This window comes from Serinus canaria, chromosome 3, assembly GCF_022539315.1.
Source record: "Serinus canaria isolate serCan28SL12 chromosome 3, serCan2020, whole genome shotgun sequence".
NCBI classification, from domain to species: Eukaryota; Metazoa; Chordata; class Aves; order Passeriformes; family Fringillidae; genus Serinus; species Serinus canaria.
The window spans coordinates 108060798-108088266 of record NC_066316.1 but is presented as its reverse complement, the minus strand read 5'-3'; the positions used below and the strand labels follow the sequence as shown (position 1 = coordinate 108088266).

At 38.0% G+C, this 27469-nt stretch overlaps 1 protein-coding gene across 6 annotated transcripts in view; it reads right to left on the bottom strand.

Moving 5' to 3' along the window:
- The window catches only part of SUPT3H (SPT3 homolog, SAGA and STAGA complex component), a 255169-nt gene that overhangs the window by 85411 nt on the left and 142289 nt on the right, over positions 1-27469 (bottom strand). For all 6 annotated transcript variants that reach the window (XM_009095965.4, XM_018921768.3, XM_018921740.3 and 3 more), the window contains one exon: positions 67-153. In XM_009095965.4, coding sequence (XP_009094213.2) covers positions 67-153 — 87 coding nt within the window. The remainder of the gene's footprint in view (positions 1-66; positions 154-27469) is intronic.

The following is a 27469-nucleotide window of genomic DNA, read 5'->3' as shown; positions in this document are numbered from 1 at the left end:
AAAGCACTTGAAAACACAAAAGCAGCTGACTACATAAAATAAGAAATTTCTGACCAATTACTGTACCTTATCTTTGCGCATTAAGAACAGGAGATCTTCAGCAGAGATGACTCGAGCTCCTCTCATCTGAGAAACTTCAGCTGCTTGCTGCAACTAAAATAAATTAATGTATTACAATGGCCTTTTCAGTGTTAAAAACTTTATTCACTAGGGTTTGTTTTAAATAAATTCAGATAATATTTTGCGTGGTTGTCCATAGCAAAATACAAGCTGGGACTCTCAAAGGTGTCACTCACTCGAGTCTTGTTTGCCAAGAAGGGAATAACAATTTTATGAAAAGCCTGGAAGACCTTTGACAAATCTCAAGAAAAAGCTTTTTTGTTTATATTTAAAATGATTGCTTTTAAAAAGTCCTGCTGCCATTTTTTTTTCTTCTCTTAGCACAGAAAATGAACATATAATTCTCTCAGGCAATGTAAAAATGCCAAATTCTTGCCATAGCACTTTATCTGCAACTGTGGAAAGGCGGCTGATCGCTCTCCCAATTTTTTAGAATAACAAATACTAATTTTAAACAGCTTACCTAAGTATTTTTTGAAAGAAACTCTACCCCTACTTGACTTAGCATTAGTACAAACCAGACACACATGAAGAACTTTTTTAGGAATGCTCTTATTTCATTTGGGAGAAAGAAAATGAATTGACAGGCAACATCGACTCTATTAATGAAGGAACAGAAAAACCTTATTGAACAGAACAGGCCATTCAGCTGTGAAAGTAATAAAGATGGGACTGAGCAAGGAATGACAAAAAACCTTGTAAGAGGTGGCCAAAGGAGTGTGAAGCAATGGACTGCCCTCACATCCATTGTGACAGAGCCTACAAAGGCCCTGAACACCTCAAATTGTGCTGTAAAGAGCAAAAAGTCTCTTTGTAAAGGACTAAGTACATCAGCTTTCAGGAGGTGCAGGAAATTGGGGTTTATACACAAAACCAGAAGAGGGTTAGAAATCTGGTAACCTGGGTTATCTGCACAGCTGATGTTTATCAAAGTACTGGGCTAAGGAGGTTCAACCCAAATGCGCAAAGAGTCGGTGGGATTTGCTCCTTTCACCTCACAAGCCTTTCGTTCTGACTTGGGAGGTGAAAGGAGCAAATCCCATCAGCACAGTGAAATCACAGAACGGGCTGGAAGGAATTTGAAAAGGTCATCTAGTCCAACCCTCTGTAACAAGCAGGGACCTTCAACTAGGCCAGGTTGCTCAGAGCCCCATCCAGTCTGACTTTCAATTTTTTCCAGAGATGGGGAATCCATCACCTCTGTGGACAAGCAGTTTCAGCATAAAACATAACACTGTATCAACTGAGATAGAAGGGTGCCACACACTTTATCCTCTAAATTAAAATCATAATCCAAAAAGCAAGATTTAATTTTAAGGTTTTTTGCCCTTAGCCTTGTTAACCCACTGATGGAAAATTGAAAGTGAGCACAGCACAAAAGTCATCAAAAGAAGAGACACCTTCAAAAATTCTTGATATTAAAATTCATACACACCTGTAACATGATCAATACACAGCAATTTAATTTATGTTCAAATAGCTCTGTATTCTTCTTTAGAAATGCATGAATGCACCTGAAAATAATTTAAAGAAATCCTATCCTTTATACTCACACTAGCAATGGTTTCACTCAGTATCACTGGCTGAATAAGTATATTATTAATCTGAGCTCCCATGCTGCTATGACTTGAAATAGGCCTATTCAGAAGTTAAAAAGATCAACAAAAACAGTAGCTGTTTCTAATATCCAAGGTGGGGGGGAGCTTTCATTTTGGCAAGTGTTCAGTGGGCAAAAGATTCAGTCCATAAATCATAATACTGGACTGCATTAATTTTTTTCCACACTAATCACATGAACACAAAACATTAACTGTATCTGGTACGCACAACACAAAAAATACTGCATGAAGAGGTTCAGATTTTCCCCTTGCAACCCTCTTTTGGCTCTTGCAGTCACTGAGACCAGAGAGATTTCAGGAATTCAGAAGTCACAGTAACATAATCTCACTTGAAAAATGTAAGAATGTGAAAAACGATAGCTCTATTTTTTGGCATAAGCAAAACAGTTTCTTATTCTGATTAGTCTGAGGGCACGCAAGCTACTTATGTTTCTAACATAAAATATAAAGAGCTGGATAAAAAAAAAATTACCAAGAGCAAGCCAATATTCCTCTCTGGTGTAAATCTATTGCAGCTAATGGATTTATGCCAAGGCTGACTTTGGCCCCACTGAGCTTAAAAGTGTTAGAAAACCTGACCTTAGCATGGTGATAACACAACACAGCTTTCCCGAATATCATGTAAAACAATGGCAGAAATATCCAAAGGGAAAGCATGCGCTAGTTCTCAAACATCCACACGGATGATCTCTTGGCCCCTTCCAATCCAAACCATTCCATGACTCTCTAAGACATAAAGTTCAGGTATGTAAATTTCCATGTGTAGCTAAAATGCCTTATTTTTCCAAATTATAAACATGTGAAAATGACATTTATAGCAAAGGTTGTGTGTGAGCTGCTTGCAGGAGCCTTGTGATGAAGGAAAGGAGAGTAAGGAGCAAAGGCCAAATTCATGTCCCATTTGCATCTAAGTAAATCCTGAATAACACTGTTTACTTTAATGGAGTTATTCTGGGCTAAACACAAGATCAAAATCTGGAATAATATTCTCAGTTTCTATCAAAACAATGAAAACTTTATTCTCGTATTGCCTTGACTTCTGCATCTATTTTATTTTAAGGAATGGACACACAGCATTTAATTTCTTTGGCTTTAAGAAAGCAAAGTACAAAAATAATTACTTCCTGTACAGTTATAAAATATGGATTATTTATTCAAACAGACCATAATGAGTTATGCATTGGTACACGTATTTACCTGGGAAACCAGGGTATGCTCAGGTAAATATGTATCCAAGCAATTAAATAAAAATTACGTCCCACACAGCCGAGGCTGGGGGAAGATGTATTTATAGTTTAACACACACATAATTGACTCATTCAAACCACAACGTGAGTGCTTTGCTATAATTAGTATTATAACAAACTGTCTTATTTGACTGTCCCAGAGTTGCCATTAATATGCAATAAGCCTGATTCCTGAATTTCTGGAGCTGAAGGCCCTGAGTCATTATGTGATGAAGGGGGATTTCAGGAAGCTGTGCCAAAGAATCCATCCATCTCTGAGCACCCGAGCATTTGTCATTCCAGAAAAGCCTTCTCAGCTCTCTGAAATCTGCCTCACCCCTGGCTGCAGTGGGAGCACGGAGAGTTTCATTCAGGGAGCAGCACTGCCCGTGACTCCAGATGAGGGGTGGGATGGAAATGCTGCAGGAACTGCTCATACAGGAGATCACCACACAGCAATGAAGCAGTAATGGCAAGAATTTCCCACCATCTCCCTTCTCCAAGCCTCAGTGCCAGTCACAGAATTTGGGGCTGCAGCAGTTCCAACATACTCACTTCTCTTAATTTTTTCAGTTTTGAAATTAAGTCCACGTTACAAAATATTTTGTTTGGGATGATATGGAAGAACAGAAAACAATCTAAATTACTCAGTTTTTTTAAGAAAAACAGACTAAATTCCCTCATACCAGCAATGTCTGAGACCTCAGAGTCTGCATATATTTTTTATTACAGTAGAATTATGAACCCCTAAAAGTGAAGTTTAAATAACGGAAGTGTTGAAATGATTTTAACTATAGGAGCGCAAATAGCTCTGTTAATAATTAGGAGTTTATGAAAAATAAGTGTATTTTATAATTTTTCCCATTACAAAGAAGGTAGTATATACAGTAACTATATTTTAAAGCCTAAGAAGAAATGGCTGGGGAATAATATTTTAAAATGTAATCATGGTTTTAATGACTTTATGAAGTTAACTTTCTTGGCAGGATGAACTGAAGTATGTTAACAGTCACCTTACGGCTATTTTCTTTTTGCAACTTCTGCAAATTATAGATTTGTTGAAAGGAGTATTCATTCTCCTGTGACAGAAGCACAGTTACTTCAATGGGACTGTCTGCTTTTTTTCTTTCTTCCAGAATTATTTTTACTTCCACTACCTCCAAAGTCAACAATCACCGATACTTCTTCTACAAAACCGTCTTGATGGACAAACAGACAAAAAGCTGGAAAACAAACATACCGTGTTGTGACATAATCCTTCCAGTTAAACTGCAGAACAGAGCTGGAATGGTGATATTTGCATGCCTTGGAACTGCTGGGAGCCAAGAATAATGCTGCAGGAGCTACGATTTTGTTTTCATTATACAAGAAAATTCACCTGGGTGAATTTTTTTTCAGAGGCAGGAAGGTTGTTGTGTTATTAAATATGCATTAAAATGTCCTATTTTCTCACCTTTTCTATGTAAAAAACACACTCTTATAAAATTACCAAATAATATTCTGAATTAAGATAGAGTCCTGTAAATACATTCCAGAGCATCCTGATACTTTTATGAAGGCACCTAAATAGAAAAGGTAAATATAGGTTTTCACGTCAATCTTTCCATGTAATATCTCACATGCTACTAATGGTGACACCTGAGCTTCTTATTCTAACACACAGAGAGGGAAAACACTGAATTTGTTTCCAAAACTCAGCAAAGGGATGTGCTTTATTCACTTAGCACATCCTGGGGAGATAATTACATTATGGAGCCCATTAGAGCACCCTCACAGGTAATGATTCAAGATCACTGCACAAGGGCTCACCAGCATGACTGAATCATCACAAGCTGTCTAAAACAAGAAACATCCATCTGCAGATTAAAAGACAATAAATTTTCTTTTTAATAGGTACTTTGTTTCAAATGCAAGTATTTTTTTACTGAAGACCATTTAGAGATAACATCAGTTGATTAAATGTGACCTCTAGAAGCTCTGTATCACATTTTGAGGCTTTAGAAACATAGAATTGTTTAGCTTGGAAAATACTTTTAGAATCATCAAGTCCAACCATTCACCCAGCACTGCGATGCCACCACTAAGCCATGTCCCCAAGTGTCACATCCAGACATCTGTAAATCCTTCCAGGGATGGTGACTTCACCACTTCCCTGTACAATCTGTTCCAATGTTTGACCACTCTTTCACTGCAGAAATTTTTCCTAATATCCAATCCAAACCTACTTTGGCACAACTTGAGGCCATTTAGTCTTGTCCAATCACTTATTACCTGGGAGAAGAGACCAAATCCCACCTGGCTTCAGCCTCCTTTCAGGAAGCTGTAGAGACTGCTAAGAACTTTATTTATAATAGGTTGGACATACAGTGATTCTCAGTCCATACAGATCATGAAAATAAGAAAACACGAGTTCATATCCCCCAGCTCCTGCCTTCTACTGAGATCTTGGTTTCAATGACAAAATTTACTATATTTGTCCCTTTATGAAAACTGAACTCTCAAGTCCCTGAAGCAAGATTTGAAGCAAGATTGACTGCTTCACCTCATCTTCTCTTGACTTCCAGTCCAGGCAGCTGAGAGAGCTGGATCTAGATACAGATATGAAGTCTACAGCTAGTTCCTCATAGCTGGAAAAAAATAACCCAAAAGCATCTTTGGCAATAAGTAGGTAAAAAAGCATAAAGAACACATGTGCAGGTTCAATACTCAATGGTTTCAATGTCAGGGGTGACAAGCAGCTGATATAAAAGAACACAGGTTTTTTCAGCCACAGGAGAGAACAGCCCTTCCTTCAGCTGCCTTCAGACCAAAACTGGGTGAAAGTCAGTCCCAGGAGCTCCAGAAAAAAGCTCCACACCTCAGCCTAGAGAGTTTTTACCACACCACTGCTATCAAAGAGCTCCACAGATCATTATTATGAATCTATTTTCTGAATATTCCCATCTGTTAAACTCAACAATTAATATGAATTTAGACATTAGCATCTCTCTTCAATTGACTTGCACTTCACATACTCTTGATCATAGAAGGTCAGACATTTTTTCTTGGTTTGTTCTTCATCACTTTTCGCAACATATTCAATTCAATCAGAGTAGAAAAAATACAAAAAAAGAAGCTACACACTCAGAGGGAGCAAAAACAGCAAAGGAAGAATATGGACAGTTTGTTTGAGTTTATGTTCTTCAAGTCACAAACAAGATCTTTCTAAAAATACCAAAGAAAAAGAAGGAAAAAAAAATCAGAAATATGTAAGGACCTGTAAGAAACTACTTGGAGTCAGCCTGTGTAATGGAGTGGGCCAACTTAAAAATGCACCATGTTCCTGGGCTCTGCTATCTATTGGAGACAGAATGATGCCTTTAAAATTATATTTGATTACTAAGGAAAAAGAATTCAAGTAAATAGTGAAATTAATACCTCTATTTTGCAAAATATGAGCTTGAATCAAAGTATTTTTAAAAAAATCTCTTCTTTATAAATAATCTAAGCTTAACTTCTTAAATTAGAAGTTAAGCTAATTCCCCATTCTCTGACATGCAGGGAAAAGAATTTAATGCATTTAGGAACAATCACAGTATTTCAACTTTAGCTTCAGGCATGACTTTTTTCTCTTTTTCCTTCCTTCAATTCAAATTCCAAAAGCAACATTTTGGACCAACTTTTATAGCTGTAATTCTTCTACTCTCCAGGAAACAAAAGAAACCCTATTGCACACCTGACATTTATAGCAGGTAACACTGACCAAACTAAGTGAATTTATACCAACAACGTTAAAACAATAAAGTGCCTCGATACAGAAAAGTATTCAGACTCATTGAACTCAGTTTTAATGTGGTCAAATTATTCACTGGCTACATAGGTGTTAATTCAAGATTTGGTGTGTCACTGGGGATTGCCACAGCCGATGTTCTCTCCCGCTGCTGGTGGTAACAGCAGGCAAGAAAACAAACTTGGAAACTTGTACTTCATCTATTATTATTATAAGGGAGGAAAAAAAAAGCTTGAAAAATATCATTCAAGTGGAAATGATGCAGTAGTTTTCTTTAGAATGAGCAAGAGACAGTGAAAAAAGCTTTGTGAAGTGTGAACTTTATAGATATGAAAGATTCATTAGCCAGCCTGAAACTGAAAAATTCTCACAGCCAAAAGGCCTCCTCCAACCTCAGCAAACAGATTTCCCCACTTCTGAAGCCGAGTGTAGATGTCCTCTGTTATTGTCTCTGTTCTAGGGTTGTCAGGATATTCTAAATGCTGAGGTAAGTGGTTCCATTCCATTGTAAATCACTGGCATTAATTTTTCCTGCATCTAAACTACATAAACTATGAAGTTTTGGAGGAAATTATTGTAAAATCATTGAATAGTTGGAGCTGGAAGGGACCTTTAAAGGTAATCTAGTCCAAATTAAAATAAAACTAACAAGATTTGGTCTGAAATTTTCCCAAGGGGCTGCTTCTTTTTTACAGCAGTGTCACTATAGATATTCCAAATGGAGAATCTCAACAATAACTACTATTTCCATCTAAGTTACATCTTTGAATGTCTTTACGCTACTAAATGTTACTTTTGAAAAATAAGAACATGCAAACGGTTTATCAATAAATGCATTCACATTTCCTTTAGCCAAAAAAAATCTATTAGAATTTACTATTCTTAAGAACTGAAGATAACATTATTTCTGAATATTTAGTTTATTAACTCAGATTCATTTCCTATCCATCAATTATTTCTAATTCTTTTCTTTCTCTAATATTACTGGGGCATGCAAACCAGCAGAGGTTTATACTATCCCTCAGCTTCCTGTCCTTTGGTTTCAAATTCCAGAAGAAACCACCACTCAGGACTATTCTTACACAGCTTCCAAGGCTGCAAGCAGAAAAACCCCTGTTCTCTGTTGATTGAGAGACCATCTAATATAAACAGGTTCCTTTCTCCCACTGCTGTTGAGAGCACCATTTGTTTAAATCATGTATCCTTACATTGCTCACACAGGAAAATAATCATTGCCCCATATTAGTTTCACTAGAACACTAAATAAATACTCTTCCTTTCCATATGACAGCAAATTGGAATCAGGCGTCACTGTCTGACACAGGGAGAATAAGACATGTATTTACCCACTCCAAGCTCAGAGATAAAGTGCTTTTAGAGGAAGCCTCAGGGTAATGAAGTATTGCTGTGAAGAGCTGGCAACCATTAGTGCTCTGAATATAGGGGACCTTGACAGCTTGGAGAGATGGGAAGAGAAGAACTGTCTGAAATTCAACAAAGGAAAACACAGGAAGGAGTAAAAACCCCTGGAACTGGTACAGGCTGGGAAAGCAGCTCTGCACAGAAGGACCTGGGCGTCCTGGGGGACAACGAACTGTCCAGGAGCCACTGTGAGCACTGAGGCCAAGGCTAATGGTGTCCTGGGGGCATCAGGAAGAGCATTCCCAGCAGATCAGGGAGGGGATCCTGCCTCTCTGCTCATCCCTGCTGAGGCACATCTGGGGTGCTGTGTCCAGTTCTGGGCTCCTCTGGACAAGAGAGACATGGAGCTGCTGGAGCGGGTCCAGTGCTGGGTGGCAAAGATGATGGAGGGACTGGAGCATCTCCCTGAGGAGGAAAGGCTGAGGGAGCTGGGGCTGTTCAGCCTGGAGAGGAGACACAGCTGAGAGGGGCCCTCAGCCCTGGGTGTCCCTGTGAGCAGGGACGGCTCAGAGCAGGGCCCAGGCTCTGCTCCAGGGTGCCATGAAGGATATAAACATACTTTAAAAAATCAAATCTCAGAACATAAGCAAGACCATGCTCTGAATATTTAGAGTTGGAGACAAAAGGAGAAAAAAAGGATTCAGGTTCAAACAAAAATTAAACATCAAAAATTCAAAATACAAAAATACCAACATCTTTTCTTAGCTCCAGAAGTTTTCACAGCCCTGGAGAGAGATGCAATCCTGTTCATGCTAGGAAATACCATGGTAATGATGGAAGACTTTGATGGAAGACTTCGAATTTTAAAAGATTTTACCTGAAATGATTCCCACTGGACTTCTTACTTTTCAATTCTCACCTACTCAAGTGCACATACCAACCAAGTGGAAGCTTCTCAGTCTGGATGGGGACTTCAAGTAAATGCTGCAGGATCTCTCTGATTAAACAGTGAGACATGTAAGAGATGCAGAGGACTATGGGTTTAAATGGTTTTGGATGCCAGAGAGACCACACAGGTGTCTTGGCTCCAGGTACAGCAGAAGTTTGAAACTCAGGCGTCACCTTGCAAGATGTATCCAAATTATTTGTAGAAAAATTCTATCAAAAAAAATGCATCCAAATTATTAGTAGAAAAATAATCAAAACCATTTAGTTTTAATACTTTTTCAGTCACAAAATGTGCAGTGTACATTATGATACTGGAGAAAGGCTCATCCTGACCTGAAATCTTTAATGTCAATGAGGACAAGGTATAATCAGAATGCACCTCAATATAGGCAGTTGCATGAACTTTTTTGTCTTATATCAAGAAATGTCTTTCGAGGACATTTCGAAATGGTTCCAATATTCTAAATCTGTAACTACTTTCTTCCAAGAATCTTCTAACCCAACAGAAAGGAAAAAATAGAGGGAAAACAGTAGTCCCAGTCCAAGGCTTACTCATTTTCATGTAAAAATGAGGAAAGGAAGTCCAATTTTTTCTAAGCATGTGTTGTTTCATTGTATTTTCTTATTCACTGGTATGAATTATAATTCTCAGAGCTTTCAAAAAACCAACTAAGGTAAATTGTGCAGGAAATAGTGATGCCTTAAGTTTTAGCCTTTATATTTTTCAGATTCTGTACTGTATTGGTGTGTGACTCTGAACTTCATATGAAATGTTAGCAAGTTCTCCTCACAGTTCAGTTAGACAAAACAATCCTTTTCCAGCCTGAGACCCAAGGACACTGTTGCAGCTTCAGTCCCAAAAAGTAAAACAAGAGCGAATTGAGAGCAATCTGGAAGGATGGGACTTCATAACCTGGAGCTGAAACTAGATAAATAACCCCAATATGTAAATGGACCAAAACTTATAAAAGAGTGAAAACTTATGACCAGTTGTCCATCTTGCATCCATCCTGGATAGAGCCATGGCCAGGCTCTTGTACTGCACAAAGTGTTCAAAAAATACCTATTTTATTCTTTAACTTTGTCTAGCCTCTGTTCCAGGTAGCCTCTCTAGGCATCAATAGCATGAATGTGACAGATTTTGTCTTAGGAAAATCAAAGAAAGCAAAAAGGAGGGAGCTTTGCTCAGAGAGAAAAGAAAACACTATGAAGGAGCATAAATATAAAAACTGAACAACAGATATTTGTGTCTGAAAAAGGCCCTGATTTCCTAACTCCTATTTAACGTTCATTCTTTAATTAACATTCATTTCCCAAGGACATAAGTTTGAAAAGGCTGTTTCACATTACTTTAGCACGAAGAGAAAGAATCACTTTTAAGCCATGAAAAGGCTGAGGAAAAAAAATAAACATGCCTTCAGAACATAATTTCCTCTTTATTGCTACTGCAAAGTTATGAAATGAAATCTATTATTTAATTACATTGGATCAAGCAACAGGAAGGGAAGGGAGTGTTTGAGTCACAACATCCCTGTAAGGATAAATTACTACACTTCCTCTTACTAAAAGACAGTTTTAATGAAAATGTGAAAATGGTTAAAATCAAACTACTGGGAGGTAGAAGGACCTTGCTAACATAAAAAACACATAAAATGCACTCTGAAAATCTGAACAGAAATAGTGATAACATAACAACACAGGGGAAGAGTAGTAACATTTCTGCCAGAACATCAATAGTTTGAAAATTATTACATTAATTCAGATTCTGAAGACAATTTAAAAACTATACAACAGCTTCTGGGCCTGCTTTGTTTAATGCTTTGTATTGGAGATATTTAGACAATCTATTATGAAAACTTCAAACTTTATCTCCTATTACTACCAAAACTTTATTAACCATGTGGTATTTCCCTTAGCTCTGCTTCATAATGTTTACTAGATCCTTCAAATTGAATGCAACTGTTGGAATAGTTAAAGCATTTTATTTCTTAAGTAGGTTCTTGACATAAAAATTTGTGAGGGCTTTAAAGTCAAATGAACAGATAGACTAAGTTCTAAAATCATGGAATAGTTCACCTGGCAACTGATGAAGAGCCCACAACTGGGATATGAATATGCAAATGCTGTGATCTTCAATATAATTGAAATTCACTTCAACTTGGGTGGAGATGCTCTGAAATTACCTTTTCTGGATACATTCTCTTTTCTCAATGTTAGAATATACTAAAATATGAGGGCATTTCACAAATAATTTGAATAACGATGGAAAGTATCTTTGAAGTTGTTCAGAAAAGCTCCTCCTAAGGCCAAGGGTGATATGGGAGACAGATATATTTCTTTAAAAAGTTATCCTGGAGGCAGCAGAGACTGATTTCCTGGTTCAGAGACTGGATTGACTTCTCAGGCGTGCAGGGTGGATGACATGAAAGGGATGAGTATAAAACATGACAGTTTTTAAGGAAAGATGCAGAGAAGTTTTGAGACAGATAAAGGAAACAAGACAGAAATATCTCTTTGCAAAAATTTTCTAGATCAAAGACTTTTATGGAGTCCTCCTAGTAACTGGTCCATGGTTTACTTCCAAACTTCTAACAGTCCATCAAAGTGGTCATAAAAAAAGCTCTTTTAGTCACACAGAGTACTACAGAACCCCATGACTCTTGTATTATTTAAAGAAGTTTAATCTTCAATGGAAAATTTCGGAGGTTACTTCCTCTTAATGGGCAGAAGTTGGACTTTACCTGTTGAATGCAGGAAAACAGAAAATGGGCCTTGAACCTCTTGGAACATTGTGTGTATTTCTTATACTTCTCTTGAAGTTCAGGTTATTGGCTACTGTCAGATTTGAACTGACTATGGAGATATTTGGTCACATTTAATGAATTGTTGACTATTTTACCTACCAATACTTCATAATTTCCATATTCTCTAACTGGCTATGAACTGGAAAGGCTCTGGCACACAGTCAGCCCAGTCAATCCAAACCACTGCCAGCTGACTGAGCCAGGAGTCCGATAAAACAGAGGAAGTAGAGATTCATGTCAAGGGACAAAAGTACTCAGTATTTTGCAAAAACCTCTGGAAACTGGCAACAGGTCCAAGCAGAGAAGACAAATAATTTCCCCTACCCTGAGGAGAACTCTGCTTTGGGAATCCAACTTTGCAGCCTTGTAATTAAGTGCAGCTCCATTGAAATTGCTCACGTGTTAAGTTACAAAGGCTGAGCCCAAAGCCAGGATACCCATTACTGGTGCCAGAGGAGTCAGAAGATAATGCCAGTGATGCCAGTGGGGAGGAGGAAAATTAGTGTTTCCAGTCTTTATCTTGATCCCTTGGGAGGCACAAAGGAAAGTGCCAGAAGGTCTAAGTTCCAGAGAAACACTACTGAAATCTTCAAGAGAAAATTAGGGTCTCAGGGCAGAAAAGCAAGGATGTAAAGTAACACCTTGATTCTGCAATTCTGTCCATGGTAAAGGCTGAGCCTGAGCACAACCACCAGGATTCGGAAACTTATCTCCTAGAAAAATTGTAACACAGGTTTCTACAAGACAAGATCTTTATGTTTCTGCATAAGTGAACAGTTTAAAGGGGGTGAAAAAAGGACATTCTTCTCTAATTATTAGAGATATTCTCTACAGTGTTTATGGAAATAGAGGGAAGACTATAGATGGTAAAGTGCAACAAACAAAAAACACACAAAACAAAAAAAATACAAAAACATATGACAAATAAATGGAAAATACTTTCCTTACTGAAAAAACAATAGGACAATTCCATTTCTCTCATGAATTTATAAGAAGGTGAACTCAAATATTAGTCAGAAACTGTTAACTATGTTTACCAAAAAGAGTGAAAAGAAGAGTGAGTGAAAGCAATACAGGTGTCACAAAGATAGAAAGAAATCTCTGTGCTCAAACTGACAGAGTGAATGATGCTTCTGTGAAAGACATGAGGAAGGAGTGATCCAAAGGGAAACGTAGAGTGTTGATCAAGAGGTAGCATAGAAAAGACGAAGGCTGGGTAAAATTTTAGAAGGAACAGTGATTATAGAGGGGATTTTAAAGGTCAATAAACTAGGGGTAAGATTTTTAACAATCAAGACAAAACTGTCCATTAATAACAGTTCACTCCCCTTTTGTATTGCTATCAAGGCTGACTCTTGTACTGTGAAAAATATAGGTTACCTATGTAAATTTTACATGTTCACATGACAGTGATATCTGCTCTACATCCACTTTACAAACAGGCCAAAGGAGTCAGAGAACCACATCCCACACATGGACAGGTATTTGCCTTCATTTGCCTCCCTCCCCATTCCATTAGCAGCACTCCTTCACTGCTAATGATTGCACTCTCAAGCACTAGGAAACAGCTGCAAAATAATGCAGAAATATATATAAAAAAACCCCAAACCAACCAAACTTCTACTCAGCTTAAATTTAGAGTTTGTTGTATCTAAACTTGCATGCACTTCTAAGCAAAAACTATAAATATTTCCCAGAAGCTAAAGCTGTGAAATGCAGAGGTGATTTAGCAGACATGCAAACCATAAAAACTGTGCCTGATACATTTCTCTTCTAATTTAGAATAAGTGGGCCAGTCTTATATCATATAGAATCGTAATTCTCAGTGACATTTAAACCAAAAACTAACTAAACATTTAAACTAAAATCCTGCAAACCCCCATAAAGCTTTACAAACAGTATCAGTCATTTTAATATAAAGCTAAGAGACAGTAGCATAAACAATGTCATCACAGTAACTACTTTGCAGTTCAAAACCTGTACCTGGAATACTAGAAAAGTAAACTCATACTCATAACAAGTCACTTTTCAATCAGTGGCTTTTTCAGAAGGAATAGGATCTGTAGCATGCAAGAAAGCCACACTATTAGAAGTAAAGAAGTACAGGAATGAAGGACTGTCAAAAGTAAGGCTTAATTAGGTTTGCAAGTCAAATTAAGAAGCAAAGCAAAGGAGGCTTCAGACATAAACCAGTATAAAAAACAGATAATTTGTGCTGAATGAAACAGAGATGGAAAATCTAAACATTTTTCCAAAACTGGAGAATCATTTTCACTGAGCATTGAAAAGAACTGAGGTTTTGAGCATGGGAGCAAAGGCTGCACAACTCATGGAAGAGATGTATTGAATAAAATTATTTCTACTGTAATGAATGGAAGCAAAACTCAAAGATTTTAATTCACTCCAGTCATCAGCACCAGATATATCCAATGTGAATGAACTGTAAACATAACAATGTCTGCTGGCATTAATATTGAAATAAATCAGCTTTGTTTGGGGAAGCTGAAGGGATCAAATAATTATAGGCTGCTGCCTATGAATAATTGAAAAGCAATTAAAAAGATGACAGATTCAAATTCTTCCTGTTAATGTCAGATGGTTTAATGAGGGATGACAGCGGCAAATTGCGATTTGGAAGGAGCAAGGACGATGTTGGGAAAACCTCTCTCATGGAAGGACAGAGCAGATCTGTAACAGTTAAACAGGAGAAGCTCTGAAAAAATTCCTTGGTGGAGTTGCCAAAGCATGAGGTGGACGAGGGCATGGCTAGCAGATCTGGTACTGGTGATGGGCCTCATTTGAGTGGGTTGGATCAGATATCTCCAGGGGCCTCACTGCATTTTGTACATTCTTGCAGAGTTTTTGAGTAGAGAAAATTGCTTCTGTTCCTACAGGTTCCAGCACAACAACCACCCTCTCCTGAGTTAGAGTTCCCTATCTACTGCTACATCAAAATTAAAATTCTGATCAAAAATAGCGTGTCAACAAAGTCAAAGGGCAGAAAGAGCCTGAGGGCTCTGCAACAGACAACACAGATGGAGGTGAGAGCAACCTCACAACACTTTTGAATTGCTGCTACAATTGTCAATATCCCCAGTATCTACTAGGAGGAAAAGCCTGGAATGGCACTGTTAACAAGGAGCCAAAGAAAGGTCTGCTCCTTCACCCCAGGCATCCCACCATGCACTGAACAAGAGGTAGGACAGGATGAAATTTGGTGCTCCCTTCAGTAAGAACAAATTAATGCATAAAAATATCAGGCTTAGTCACAGCAAGTTATTGAGGTTGAGAATGGCAGTTTTGTGTAAAAATGAGTAGAGCAAAGTTATTGGGGTGTCTTTTGATACAACTTGAGTGAAAATCAGTTTCTATGATGGTGTAAGTATTCCCAGAGTAGACTCCTTAATTATTTACAGCCTTGGTTGATTCAGATAAATAGGCTGTGCTAATATGTGTTTGAGCTTCATTTCGGAGAAAAAAAATGGTTATTTGTTACAGATGTGAGTATCTCTGTGCTGGGTACTCACCACATGCTGCAACCAACAATAAAATGCAGAGTGGTTGAGCTCGTGCCTCACAGTAAACTTCAGAATTTCATCTAGTTAAGATTTGCCTTCTTAAATGCCTGTAAGCTAAAGCCTCAAGATCTAATGCACAAGGCCTTTTTAATGGATTCATTAATTGGGGTCGAGTTACTATTGTTAATAAACTTAAGGCTGCTGGAGTTTTTACATTCTCTTTAGACAGATTTCCCTTTATAACTTACAGATGTAATAAACTGTAATGCATCATCTAATGAATGAAAGAGATGAGTCTCTTGAGATGGCAACATCACAGAGAGTGTTTCTCCTTTTTAGAGATGCCTGCAGTGAAACTGGTGGCAGAGACAGTGGAACTGACACAAGAGATCTCTCCACCAGGACAAATTTCAGGTTGTAAATAAACAGACAAAACCACAAAAAGTATATATTGCAGTGCCCTCCCAAATTCAGTTCTGGAAGTACTTCATAAGGAACATTTATACCCATTTTTATAATTTAATACCTGATGCACAGAAACAAAAATCAATTCATCTACAGTCAATTTACATTTTTCTCATTCTAGGTCATCACTTCACTACCTGACTCTGTCTTGAGCATGACCCAGTGGGAAATACTTATAACCTTTATCCCTAATTTGTCAATGTCAGGGACAAACTGTCTTTTTGATATGTCACTCCAGTCATCTGCAATCTGATCACTACAATGGCAATCTGAGCAAATAATTCTATAGAGCACTCTGTGATGTCCACGTTTGGTTGTCCTATGGTAATTTCAGTGAAATCTAATGTCAGTTGATGAGCACTTAATGTTCTGGTAAATGACATTTCATGTCAGAAACTAGATATAAAAAGACAATTTGCTGAGCAGATTTCCCATTTCACAATGCACAGAAAATGCATCTGGGTGTTTCCCATTTCTTCAGCCTTCAGTCAGTTGTAGAAGTTCAGGTTTCCACAGTCAATGCAAACAAAATCAGCAGGAGAATTCACCTACTGTGGCTCCAGGAAATGCATCATCCATCATGATAGTGGTCTGAGAGGCACATCAGATTGCCTAATGAATTTGCATTCATTCTCTAGAAGACTTTACTAACAAAGTCAAAGCAAGGCTGAAGGATCTTTTGATAGATTTGGCCAAACACAAAGTTGAGTGCTGTAACAGTAATGGGCAATTTTTTTGAAATACACTGTATCCTGACAGGGGATAAAATAGTCTCTAGTTTGAAAATCTAGCTAAATTTCAGTGGCTTTATATGCCTAAAAGATAGACAGATTTTTGTTAATAGCCACTTATAATGAAAAAGCTTTTAATTAAGTAGAAATAGTGTTGTATTATACCATCTACAGAGTAAAGCAGTGCATCTGATCATATAAGTAATATTATCTTAGATAGACAGTGACAAATTCCACACCTAAGTATTAATAAGTAGGTTCTACTAATAGCAAATTATTCATTGAGTTCATACAATGCCATTTCTGGCTGCAGTACAATGATGTGTATGTGAGTCCTAGAAAATAAATGTGTTCATTCTTAAAATTTCCCTGTACTCCTGCTTCCAGTCTGTGAATGCCAAGTATTAAAGTAAGTCTGGAAATACTACTTTCTTTTTAGGGCTTTATATTTAGATCAGAAGGAGCTTCCTACAAACCAGCAAGAGCAAAACATTTGAACTCATTCAGTACAAATGGAATCTCCTTGGCCCCAGCAAAGCTAAAAACTGAAATGATTTCTTGTCCTGGCGATCCATTTTCTATTTATTTTGTGCCCCAGTATTTTACAGAGGTGCAATTTCTGAAAATTTAATCTTCAGTGCAAGTTCACTTTTTGTAATAATGGTGTAGCCAGCAGTGTGCTGGAACACCCACTTTAAAATTACATGTTGTAATTTCAAGTGTGCCATTCTTGCCACCCATCTGATCCAGAATAATAATGTGTCGCAGTTTAGCTCTCTGTCATGGAAAATAATATCACCAGTGTTCACTTCTGTGAGGGAATAGGGAATCACAGTACTCCCCCTTCAAAACATTTTAATGCATCCTCTTTTCTTTCCTACCCGTTCCCACCTCCCACATCAGTGGCTGTTTCAGCACTGAGCAGGGGTGGGGAAAACTGAGTGGCATGCTTCCCTTCCATCACTGGGACCACAATTCAAACCTGATCTAAAGTTCTAATTTACATCAGCACTGGATCTTCAGCTGCCATCAACCTCAGAAAATGCCCTGTCCACAGCTGCATGTGAACATCAGTGGCTGCCTGGGCTTGGAAGCAGACAAGCACAGCACAAATTACCAAGACAAAGTTGCACCTCTTCCAGTTTCTCACACAAAGTTTCCACAAAGAAGAGAACTTTATTTTCTCAAGTTCATCTGTGTTTTACAATATTCTCAAATATTTTTAGTATTTCCTCCATACATCTCTTCCAGGGACACTAATGCTGGCTAGTAAAACACAATCTCTACTCAATAAAATCTCATACTCCTGCTTTTTTTTAAAAAAAAAAACATATCAGCTATGTGTGACTGGATTTGTGATAGCTGAACTTGAATGTCCTATCAAGTTGGTTTTTTTCAGCATTCTAAAACTCTTTACTTTTCAAAATGTACTGCTAAGTTTTTGAAAGCTAATTTTACTATAAATTCCTGTCTCACTTACTATTGTTTATCTGTAATTAGCCTTTGTTTTGCCATTTTCTGTGCCCCATTTCACTTAAGAATAACATTCTGATTTGAATATGTGAGAAAAATGTACTTGGTAATTTTCAATTTAGACAAGACAAAAATAATTTTTTTACTTCAAAAGGCATAAACTTGTAGTATTTATGTACTCAAATAATAACTTTTGAAAAAAGTCAATCTTCAGTGAAAAATCATCACAAATATCTAATAAATGCTCCATAAAGTTAGAAATAAGCAAGGATTAATCCAGATTTAAAAGGGGTTTTCTACCATTTTACTTTTCCTGTTTTCCTGGTTTTGTCAAGAGGTTAGAAAACAGTCACAAAATAAATGTCAAATATTGTTAAGCTGACAGTACAACTTTGATCACAACACTAATATTTTCCCTGAACTTCAAAAGGTTCAAATCCTACTCAAAACATATAAAAGGGGTGCCTGCTCAGAGAAGTGGTGGAATTGCCCCCCTGAAGTATCCAGAAACAAGTGGATCTGGTGCTGAGGGTCATGGTGTAGTGGTGGATGGACTCGGCAGTGCTGGGTCAACAGTTGAACTCATTGATCTTAGAGGGATCTTCCAACCTTAATTATCCTGTGACTCTAAAAATCAGCACAGTTTAGGTATGGCACAAAGGAAGATAGAGAGAAAAAATGGGCAGAAGGTCTCGGGGAACATTAGGGCTTTAAGCAACTCTCAGATTAATAGAGGAAAGACAAGGAGCTTGGTTTAGTCCTCCCTGAATTTCAGTGGATAAAAAAGTACTTCTAGGGAAACATGCCAAAATGCAGTCCTGAGTAAACACAGACGAGTTGAGAGTGGAGAGAGAAATATTCAAAACACCAGTGCTAAGATGATATTGAATCCTTGAAAGCAGATGAGGCTTGAAAGCCCACTGATGAAAAGGAAACAGGGTAAGAACAGAAATTTGTGGGACGCCCAAAGAAAGTAAGAAAATTCTGTTGAAAGATACATTGAATTACATAGTGGAGGGAGAGGAACATTAGAAGAATATGGTGTTTCTCTTTGGGCTGAAAAAAACCTCTTCACTTTAAAGCAAGATTTAAAAATGATGTAACCACTGTAAGGAGAATCACTTCATAGTTAGAGAACTGGAGATCAAAAGATCCTCAAAAGTTCTTTGCTCCAAATGTAAGAAGAGCCGTGTTTTCCATTTCTAATGCGTAGTATTCGTCCCAGACTTGATGCACTCCCTTGTCAGTTGTCCTTTCTCTATAACAGTAAAAGAGTAAGAGTAAGTCCATTCATGAGTATGTGTATTTCTGATGAAAACCACCAACCCACTCCCCACCTTACAATGTCACACTTGTCAAAGAGTTGTACTGAATATAAAGTTTCACATTACCTTTATCTTCTGTTCAAGTAGTACAGAGGCAAACTGTTTTGCACCTGCAGCTTTTATAAGGCTGGAGTGGGATTTTAAAGGAACTGCTGAAGTGGTTGAACACTTTATGTGTGAGACCCAGCCTGTGCTATACATATTTATATTTGTTTAACAAATCATTATCAGCCAAATTAAATTGAAGTGTGAAATATGGCACTCTGGAAAAATGACATACACCACCCTTGCCCACTGGTGGAAAGAATAAGGCAAGAAAATAGGAAAAGCTCTCCCACCATTCACAGGACTTTCAGTATTAAACAACCAGGCACAGAGATTTTATAAATTACAGAGATGAATACATGAAAATGTGGAGTTTTTTAGAGAAACAGCAGTACTTCTTCAGTAAAATAATGCTTAACTCTTTTAATCACATAGCTAGTGGGTTCAAGCACCTCCACCTCCTATCCATTCAGGAGTGGACATTTTCCTAATGCTCTGCATGACCAATTCTCTTCTCAATCATCTTTGTTGCTTCACCTCAAGTCCTGTATGCAGTTCTGGGTGCCCCAAAATAAGAAGGACATAAAGCTATTAAAAAGCATCCAAAGGAGGGAAATGGAGATGGTGAAGAGGCTGGAAGGGAAGTCTCATGAAGGCCAGCTGAGGTGATTTGGTTTTTCAGTCTGGAAAAGAGGAGACTGAGGGGAGACCTCACTGGGGTCTTTAACATCCTCACGAGGGGAAGAGGATGAGACAGGACCAGAGACAGGACTTGAAGAAACAGCTGGAGCTGACTCAGAGGAAGTTTAGGTTGGCTATAAGGAAAGGGTTCTTCAGCCACTGGAACAGGTCCCCCAGGGAAGTGATCACAGGACCAACCCTGGCAGAGCTCAAGAAGTGGTTGGACATCATTCTCAGGCACAGGGTGGGATTGTTCCAGTTGTCCTGGGCTAGGCCAGGAGTAGGACTCGATCCTTGTGGGTCCCTTCCAACTCAGGATATTCTTCACTTCTGTGACCTTCCATTCAGAATTGTCTACAAATAGAGATCTCTCTCCAGGGGTGTCAGTAAGAAGGAATGTAAAGTCAAATGCAAGGCCTTGATGAATTTATAAAGAATGGGAGCACCATGGATAAGCACTGGTATCACACCAGTGCCTGCTCCCAGCTGGGCTCATGTTCTGGAAAACTGCAGCAAGCAAGAGCTTTGCACAAGTGCCACATGGAAGCAGAAAGGCCACACGTAACATTAAGTTGAATTTGCTACCAATTTTCTGACAAAATGCATTTTGTTTTGAAAATACTCATACTCTAGAACTCTTTTAGAAGAAATACCTATCAGAGATTGATAGCAGCCATCATTGCCAAATGCCAAAACCTGACCATGGAGCAACAGCAATCTTTCTCACTCTCTCTTTGAAGGATACATGTTTGTATCAGTACCTTCTTAATTTTTTTTTCTCAGAAAAATCCTTTTTTTATTTTTCAAAGCATATCATACATGATTGGCCAATAGACATTTATTTAATTCTACACAAAAAAGTGAAACTATTCACATAGGTTAAAAAAAAATAGTAAAAAAGAAACAACTAATGAGGCTTTTATGGCTCTCATCTAGAAGAGAGAAAGCTTGAGTTAAATTCCCTTGCCTGAACTGGGCAGGAAGTGAAGTATCAACTTCCTGTGTACTCCAGGCAGTTACAAATGGAACTGAAGCCTGGTGCAGAGGAGGTTTCCTTCTGTATTTCAAAGAAATCTTCAAAATATTTTAGTGTCATTCAAATACAGGAAAGATCTCTTTTCAAGCTTTATAATAATTATTGTTCTGGAAACCTTATACTATAAACTTCAGGCCTGATGGTCACTGAGTGCCAGTGGATTAATTAACTTCTCTTAGGTTATTCACAGAAAAGAAATAATTTTCCTACAGTCAGATCAGTCAAAAATGAACATTGCCATAGTTCAAGAAAACACAGATACCACAAAGAGAGCGATATTTTGCCTGATAAGATTCATAAATCAGGCTGTAAGTCTTCAGTGCTAAGACAATGCCATACATAGGCAATGCATCCACGTTCAGTCACATCTGAAGTTTTTTCTGCATCATCTTTCCCCTCTAAGAGTCATCAAATGCACATTCAGCAAATCTGGTACTCAGAAATAAATGACACCCATAGGCACATGTCCCAGATCCCCCCATTTACCAGCATGGGTTGGAAAGTTCTCAAAACCTTCCTTCAGTTCTTAGAAATAACTGCCACCTTCAATTTTATTTTCCCAAGATCTTCACCACCTCCAGTTGCAGAGATGTGAATGATGAATCATTGAACTGACATCCCAAAAAGGATCATCTGTCATCTGTTAAAATTACAGGCTATGGAGGTAGGGATGTCTGCAGTTAAGCATAGGTCTGATTTCCTTTTTGTAATTTTGATTCCTTTAAAAAAACTTGAGATAAAGTGCACCAGAAATAGCTTAGTTCTTTACTAGTATTGTTTAAGTGGAAAAAAAAAATTGGCAAATATTGAAAACCTTTGTATTCGTTTTTGAAGAATTATAAACATCTTTATTCTGCTGAATAAAATGTTGCACTCATTAAAAGGGTTTTGCAATACCTGAGAAAAATTAGGCACCAGATGTGGTTGATTGGACTTATGAAAAAAGTTGTATTTGCACATGCCAATGGATAATTGTTTGGAATTCAGAAGCAAAATTTACAAAGTTTCCATCTGCAGCAGCCAGAGGGCTGGAAATTGAACAGAATTTCCCTTACAATTTCTTCTCCTAAAAGCTGTCCCTGGCAGCTCTGTGCAGCACTGCCCATATGAAATGAAAAGGGAAGAGGTTTTTTCTTATGTTCTCAATGCCTCCCCTTCTGCCTCCTGAGCAGCCCAGAGAGTGACAAGACTGGTGGGAGAAACCTGTTAGGTGTCTCCTCCTACAGGGATGCTTTCCAATTCGCACTTAGCTAGATCTTATTTATGGTTTTAAAGACATAGAAATATTCCTCTCCAAAGACAGCGAAATGCAGCCCAGAGACACTGGGTAACTCATGGACTCACATAATCAATAAATCACAAAACCCAGTGCAAACCTCAGGAAATTGGTTCTGTCTCCACACATAGGAGACACAGCACCTTCCCATCAGCAAAGCAGCAAAAATTAGAACATCTTTTTTTGTGATCTGTCATCCTATGCTGAGTATCCTGAGGGATTATCAGAACAGGCAGTGGAAGGGCAAGGATGAATTGTTCAAGACTTCAGCTAATTAATGGAAGGAAAAAGATGGTCAGTTGACAAGGGAAAAGAACCAGCTATTGTTCTGATGATGAAAGAAGCACTTCAATAGGCAGGCGACTTGCCTCCACCCTCCATTATAGCTCAAATAGTTTTGCTGGTGGTTATTTTATAAGAATTCAATTGTTCCAAAGATATAGAACTTCCAAGGAAAAATAAAGCAAAAAACCCCCTACCTTAAGAAATTAAAGTCTGAGAATTTTAACGCAGCATTTTGAGACAAAACTAAAGTATTTTCATGATAGTCAAGCATTTTAAGAAATCAGACTGTCAGTCAATCCAGAATTAATGAACAGGGCCAATGGCAAGGAAGGTGAACATAATGGGGAATTTCATGACAGTGGAAGAAAAAAGGGAAAAAAAACCCCTGACAGTGGGGATGAAGCACGGCATATGTGTAATATCTTTGCTCTACTGGGGCCTGCACAGATTTTATTTTTAATTAAAAGCATCATTCATTTTAATTAGCATCCATGATTTGTAAGTGATGCTATCTTTGAAAAATAGATAGAGCAATGACTCCAGACTATCTAGTTGGATTTATGTGTGATATGGCTGCTATACAGTTCAGAAACAAAGAGATAAAAATGCCCTGTGAATGAAGAAATAAGGCAACCCCTCCACAGCTAAAGTATAATATACACGTCATGTACAGGAAAAAATACATTATTATTTTAATATTATTTTCAGCCTGACAATGAAGTTCCAAAAGAGTGGAATCAGTCTAGTCCAGTTCCAAAAGATCTGATAAACAAAATCTGAACTCAAATTCATTCAGTTTTAACAGGTTTGTAACCATGGCATCTTTCAAGAAAAGAAAAAAATCATCCATTGACCCATGCTGTTAAATTCAGGGTTCTAATCCAAAATCAATTGTGCCTCAGCCAGATTTCTATCAGCTGAGTCTTTTTTTTGGCAAAGACTCAACTCAAAATGAAGGGAATGCATTGGAGTGATAATTTGCTGCATGAGCACCTACAGGGTTGTTAAAATAAAGGTGCTGTGCCATATGCAGGTGTTCCAACATTCTTAAACAGTTCCTCCAGTATCCCCAATGCATTGCAATTTCAAAGTAAGCAAACCCAGCAACAGCAATTCTTCATCTCGAATTTGGTTTGGAGCCCCGTCTGGCAAACGGCTCCGATCTCTGCTTTAAAGCACATCCTCCTGTTCAAGCGGCGATGATGGACTGCAAGGAGCTGCATTAAGGTCTCAGACAAGTAAATTACTCTGGCTTCAAACTGTCAAGTAAACTTTGCAGCTTTGTACTTCATAGAGTACAGTTGGTGATAAAGACACAGAACCCCAGGCTGCTGGTTTTGGCCATAAAAACGCCGACTGAAGTAATCACCCAGTACAGCATGTGATGAGGAATATCATTTACGCAGCAGAGACACACTTGGTGAACTGATACACTTCCAAACACTGTGAAAATTGTTTTTCCTCACCTACCCCCAAAGTCCTTCCTTTGAAGCCTTCACAGGACAGGAATGTGAGACAATTTCAAACCCAAGATGCAACAACTATCTGATCACAACTTTGACAACTGTATTTTTTTAAAAGTAAGTATCTGCTTACACTGCTGTTAGCGCATTCCAAAATTATGAGACCAGGTAAACCAAGCTGATAGAGGGATCTAGTGCTTAATCACAGAATCACAGAACAGGACAGGCAGGATCTGGCTGCAGCTGCAGCCTCACTTCCTCTCAGCCTACAAGATCAACTCCAAACTCCTCATGCAACAACAAAGGCAAAACCATTCAGCTTTCAGTGAGCAAAAGAAATGATCACAAGACATTTTTTCTTAAGATACATTTTAAATAGAGCATTATTTGTTCTCAGTTATTTAATAAGCGACACTATCAGTGCTGAAACATACATTCCCAAGTGGGATAGTGAGATAAACTCTGCAAATTTCACTACCATGGCACAACATGTCTTTTTATTTTTCAAAAGATAAAACACCTCATTGCCTTTTCAGCACACAGATAAGATACAGACACCTCTCAGGACAGATAAGGGCACTAATTGATGAAATGGAAACTGTTCATGTTATGCTGCTCTCAAAGATGTTTTTGTGCCGATCCAGTCTCCTTGAATAAAAATAACTGCATATACATACCATAGTGTTTGTTCCACTAGCAGTTTTTATGAACTTGGGTAAAAACATTATAAAAGCAAGAACTCATACTGGATGAAACTGCTTTGGGTAGGAGTCTGCATGTTAGAGATGAGAACTGCCCTTGGCCATTCAGCCTGCATAGTATTTATGAGCAACACTTCATTTTCACAATCTTAGAACACTTACAATAAACAATAATGATAATAGTTTTCAAAACACTTGCTGAATTTCAAAATATTTTCCCAGAGAATAATGTTTGTCTCTCTCTGTTTTGATACGTGCCTTGGAGTCAGGCTGTTGCAGGGAACTGTGGAAAGGTAAGAATTTTTTGCTTGTGATATTGAACAGTAAATCTTGAGTATTAGACTCTTAGATCTTTAAATAATATTTACTATTGTTATATACATGGCTTTATAAGCTATTTTAGAAAGCAGTTTAGAATATGAAGAAACTAGATACCCTTTTTCAGCTCAGCTCTGAAATTACAATTGCATTCTCACTCTAACTGCACAAATAACACCTTTCTCTGTCAGTTCTGGGATGCACAAATCCTTCCTCTCCATAAAATTTACCAACCCAATAAATACTGACCTAGAATCAGCAATTTTGGCATTTACTAGGGACTCTAACTAAATTCATAAATCAACATAATACTTAAGTGGGCAGTACTACAATAATTTTATATATTCTATATAACTATTTCACATAACTTATTTAATGGTCAGAAACATTACACATTTAGCTGGCAAGTCTCTCCTTTAGCATTCAATAAATGCCACACTTCTACATAAGAAAATGTATTTCAATCTAATGTTTATATTTTGACTGCACCTAAAATGTACTTATTGTAGCATACTGCATCAATAAATGAACAATTATTTCTCAGTGGCATGTAAAATACATAGTGATGTCAGCAGCATTAAATTCTAGTGCCAAGGAGGGAAACAGTTAAATGTAGTTTAACTATAAAATTAATATTATACTAATTTTAATAAAAGGAAAAGATTTACCTTATTATTTTTAGTTCAGACATGCAGTCATGTGCAAGGTAATTCAATACCCACTGTATAAAATCTGAACTATGGAAATGTTTTACAGATGTTTCTAATCAGCTTCCTTTGTTTAACATTAGAGCTAACCTCCAGAAGATACATACAAGCTGCACATCCTACAGGTAATGCTATCCAGATGGGATATTTTCCCTGAACATCGCGCTCACTAACACAAGGAATAAGGAATAACACAAGGGATATACTGTGAAGAAAAAGCATCTTGGCAAAGCATTTCTAATGTCATTTCAGATTCAGTGCCACGACACATCTTTTCCAGCTTGCCTCAAGTACTTCTTGTGGAAAACTCCCAAAACATACAGCATAAAAATGTCTTGGGTTCGGACAGCTTTATGTTGATTGCTGGGCTCTAGCAAATACTAAATACAGTAGTGATAGCATCTTAATTCTTAACTTCCTTTGGTTAAATTGCACAACTTTCCAGCAGTTGGGTCTCTAGAATATTCTTGCAGTCCTATCCTATACTGAATTTTCTCTAGATACACCATTTTGATCAGGAAGACACTCCTGCAATGAATGCTTCAAGCATGTCTTTCTTGGCAACAAGGAATGAGTTTCCCTTGCCTGGATGCTGGTTGGCAGGGAAGAGCCAAATATCCCAGCTCCTTAAATTCATTATTCTCTCATGAGTTAACAGCAGTGACTGAGAGAGGAGGTCTCCAGCTGAGGTATCACAGTGAAATGATAATTTTTGTGTCAAACCACTTGATGCATCTGCTGAACGTCATCACCTCAATGCCTCCTCCAGGTACTACTGACTTAGAAAGGGAAAAGCCCTGAAATTCCTAGAGAACTCCAGGGATGCTTGCAGGAGTGCACCCTTTTCCCTGGTGTGGAGTGCTCTTTTCTCTGGTGACCTGAGCAAAGGAAGGAAACAAAATCTTCCTTTAGCCCTCCAGAGAGACAACTCAGGCAGGGAGCTCTCAAGTGGAACATGGGGGGAACTGAGGCATGTAAATGCAGACCCTCTCTTGTCAATCAGGACATGAATTATCTAATTTCAAATATTTTTTTTCAACTGCCCATCCACCAAACACAAGTGTAACCATCAGGCCAGGCTTGCACAGCGCAAAAAAAAAAAAAAAAAAAAAAAAAAAAAAAAAAAACAAAAACCAAAAACAAAAGAAAGAAAAAGCCAAATCAAACAAAAAACCCCCAAACACAGAAGCACAGGAAAATCCTCTGACACAAACACATTTTCAAAGAACAACCAAGGACATAAGAAACTATATTTTCTACCAGGTAATCAAACCTTCCCAGAAGTGATCCTGGCATCACTGTAAGAGCAGCTGTGTTCAGGGTGGCTGGAGAAAGATGCGGATATCTGCAACAAATATGCCACAGATCCCTTCCTTGAGGATGAAATTCCTGGTCCAAAGTCAGCAAAATAGAAATCAGATCCACAATCCAGTGCTCCTGAGCTGACTCCTGCCTACCTCAGAGGGATCACATCCCTTGGCAGAGCCTGGCTGGGAGTTCCAGCACATCTAACTACTAAGCACTAATAAACACTAATTAAAGTGTTTCCTGCCCCTGAGAAGGGCAACAACTCTTGCATATTAACACAGCCCTATCT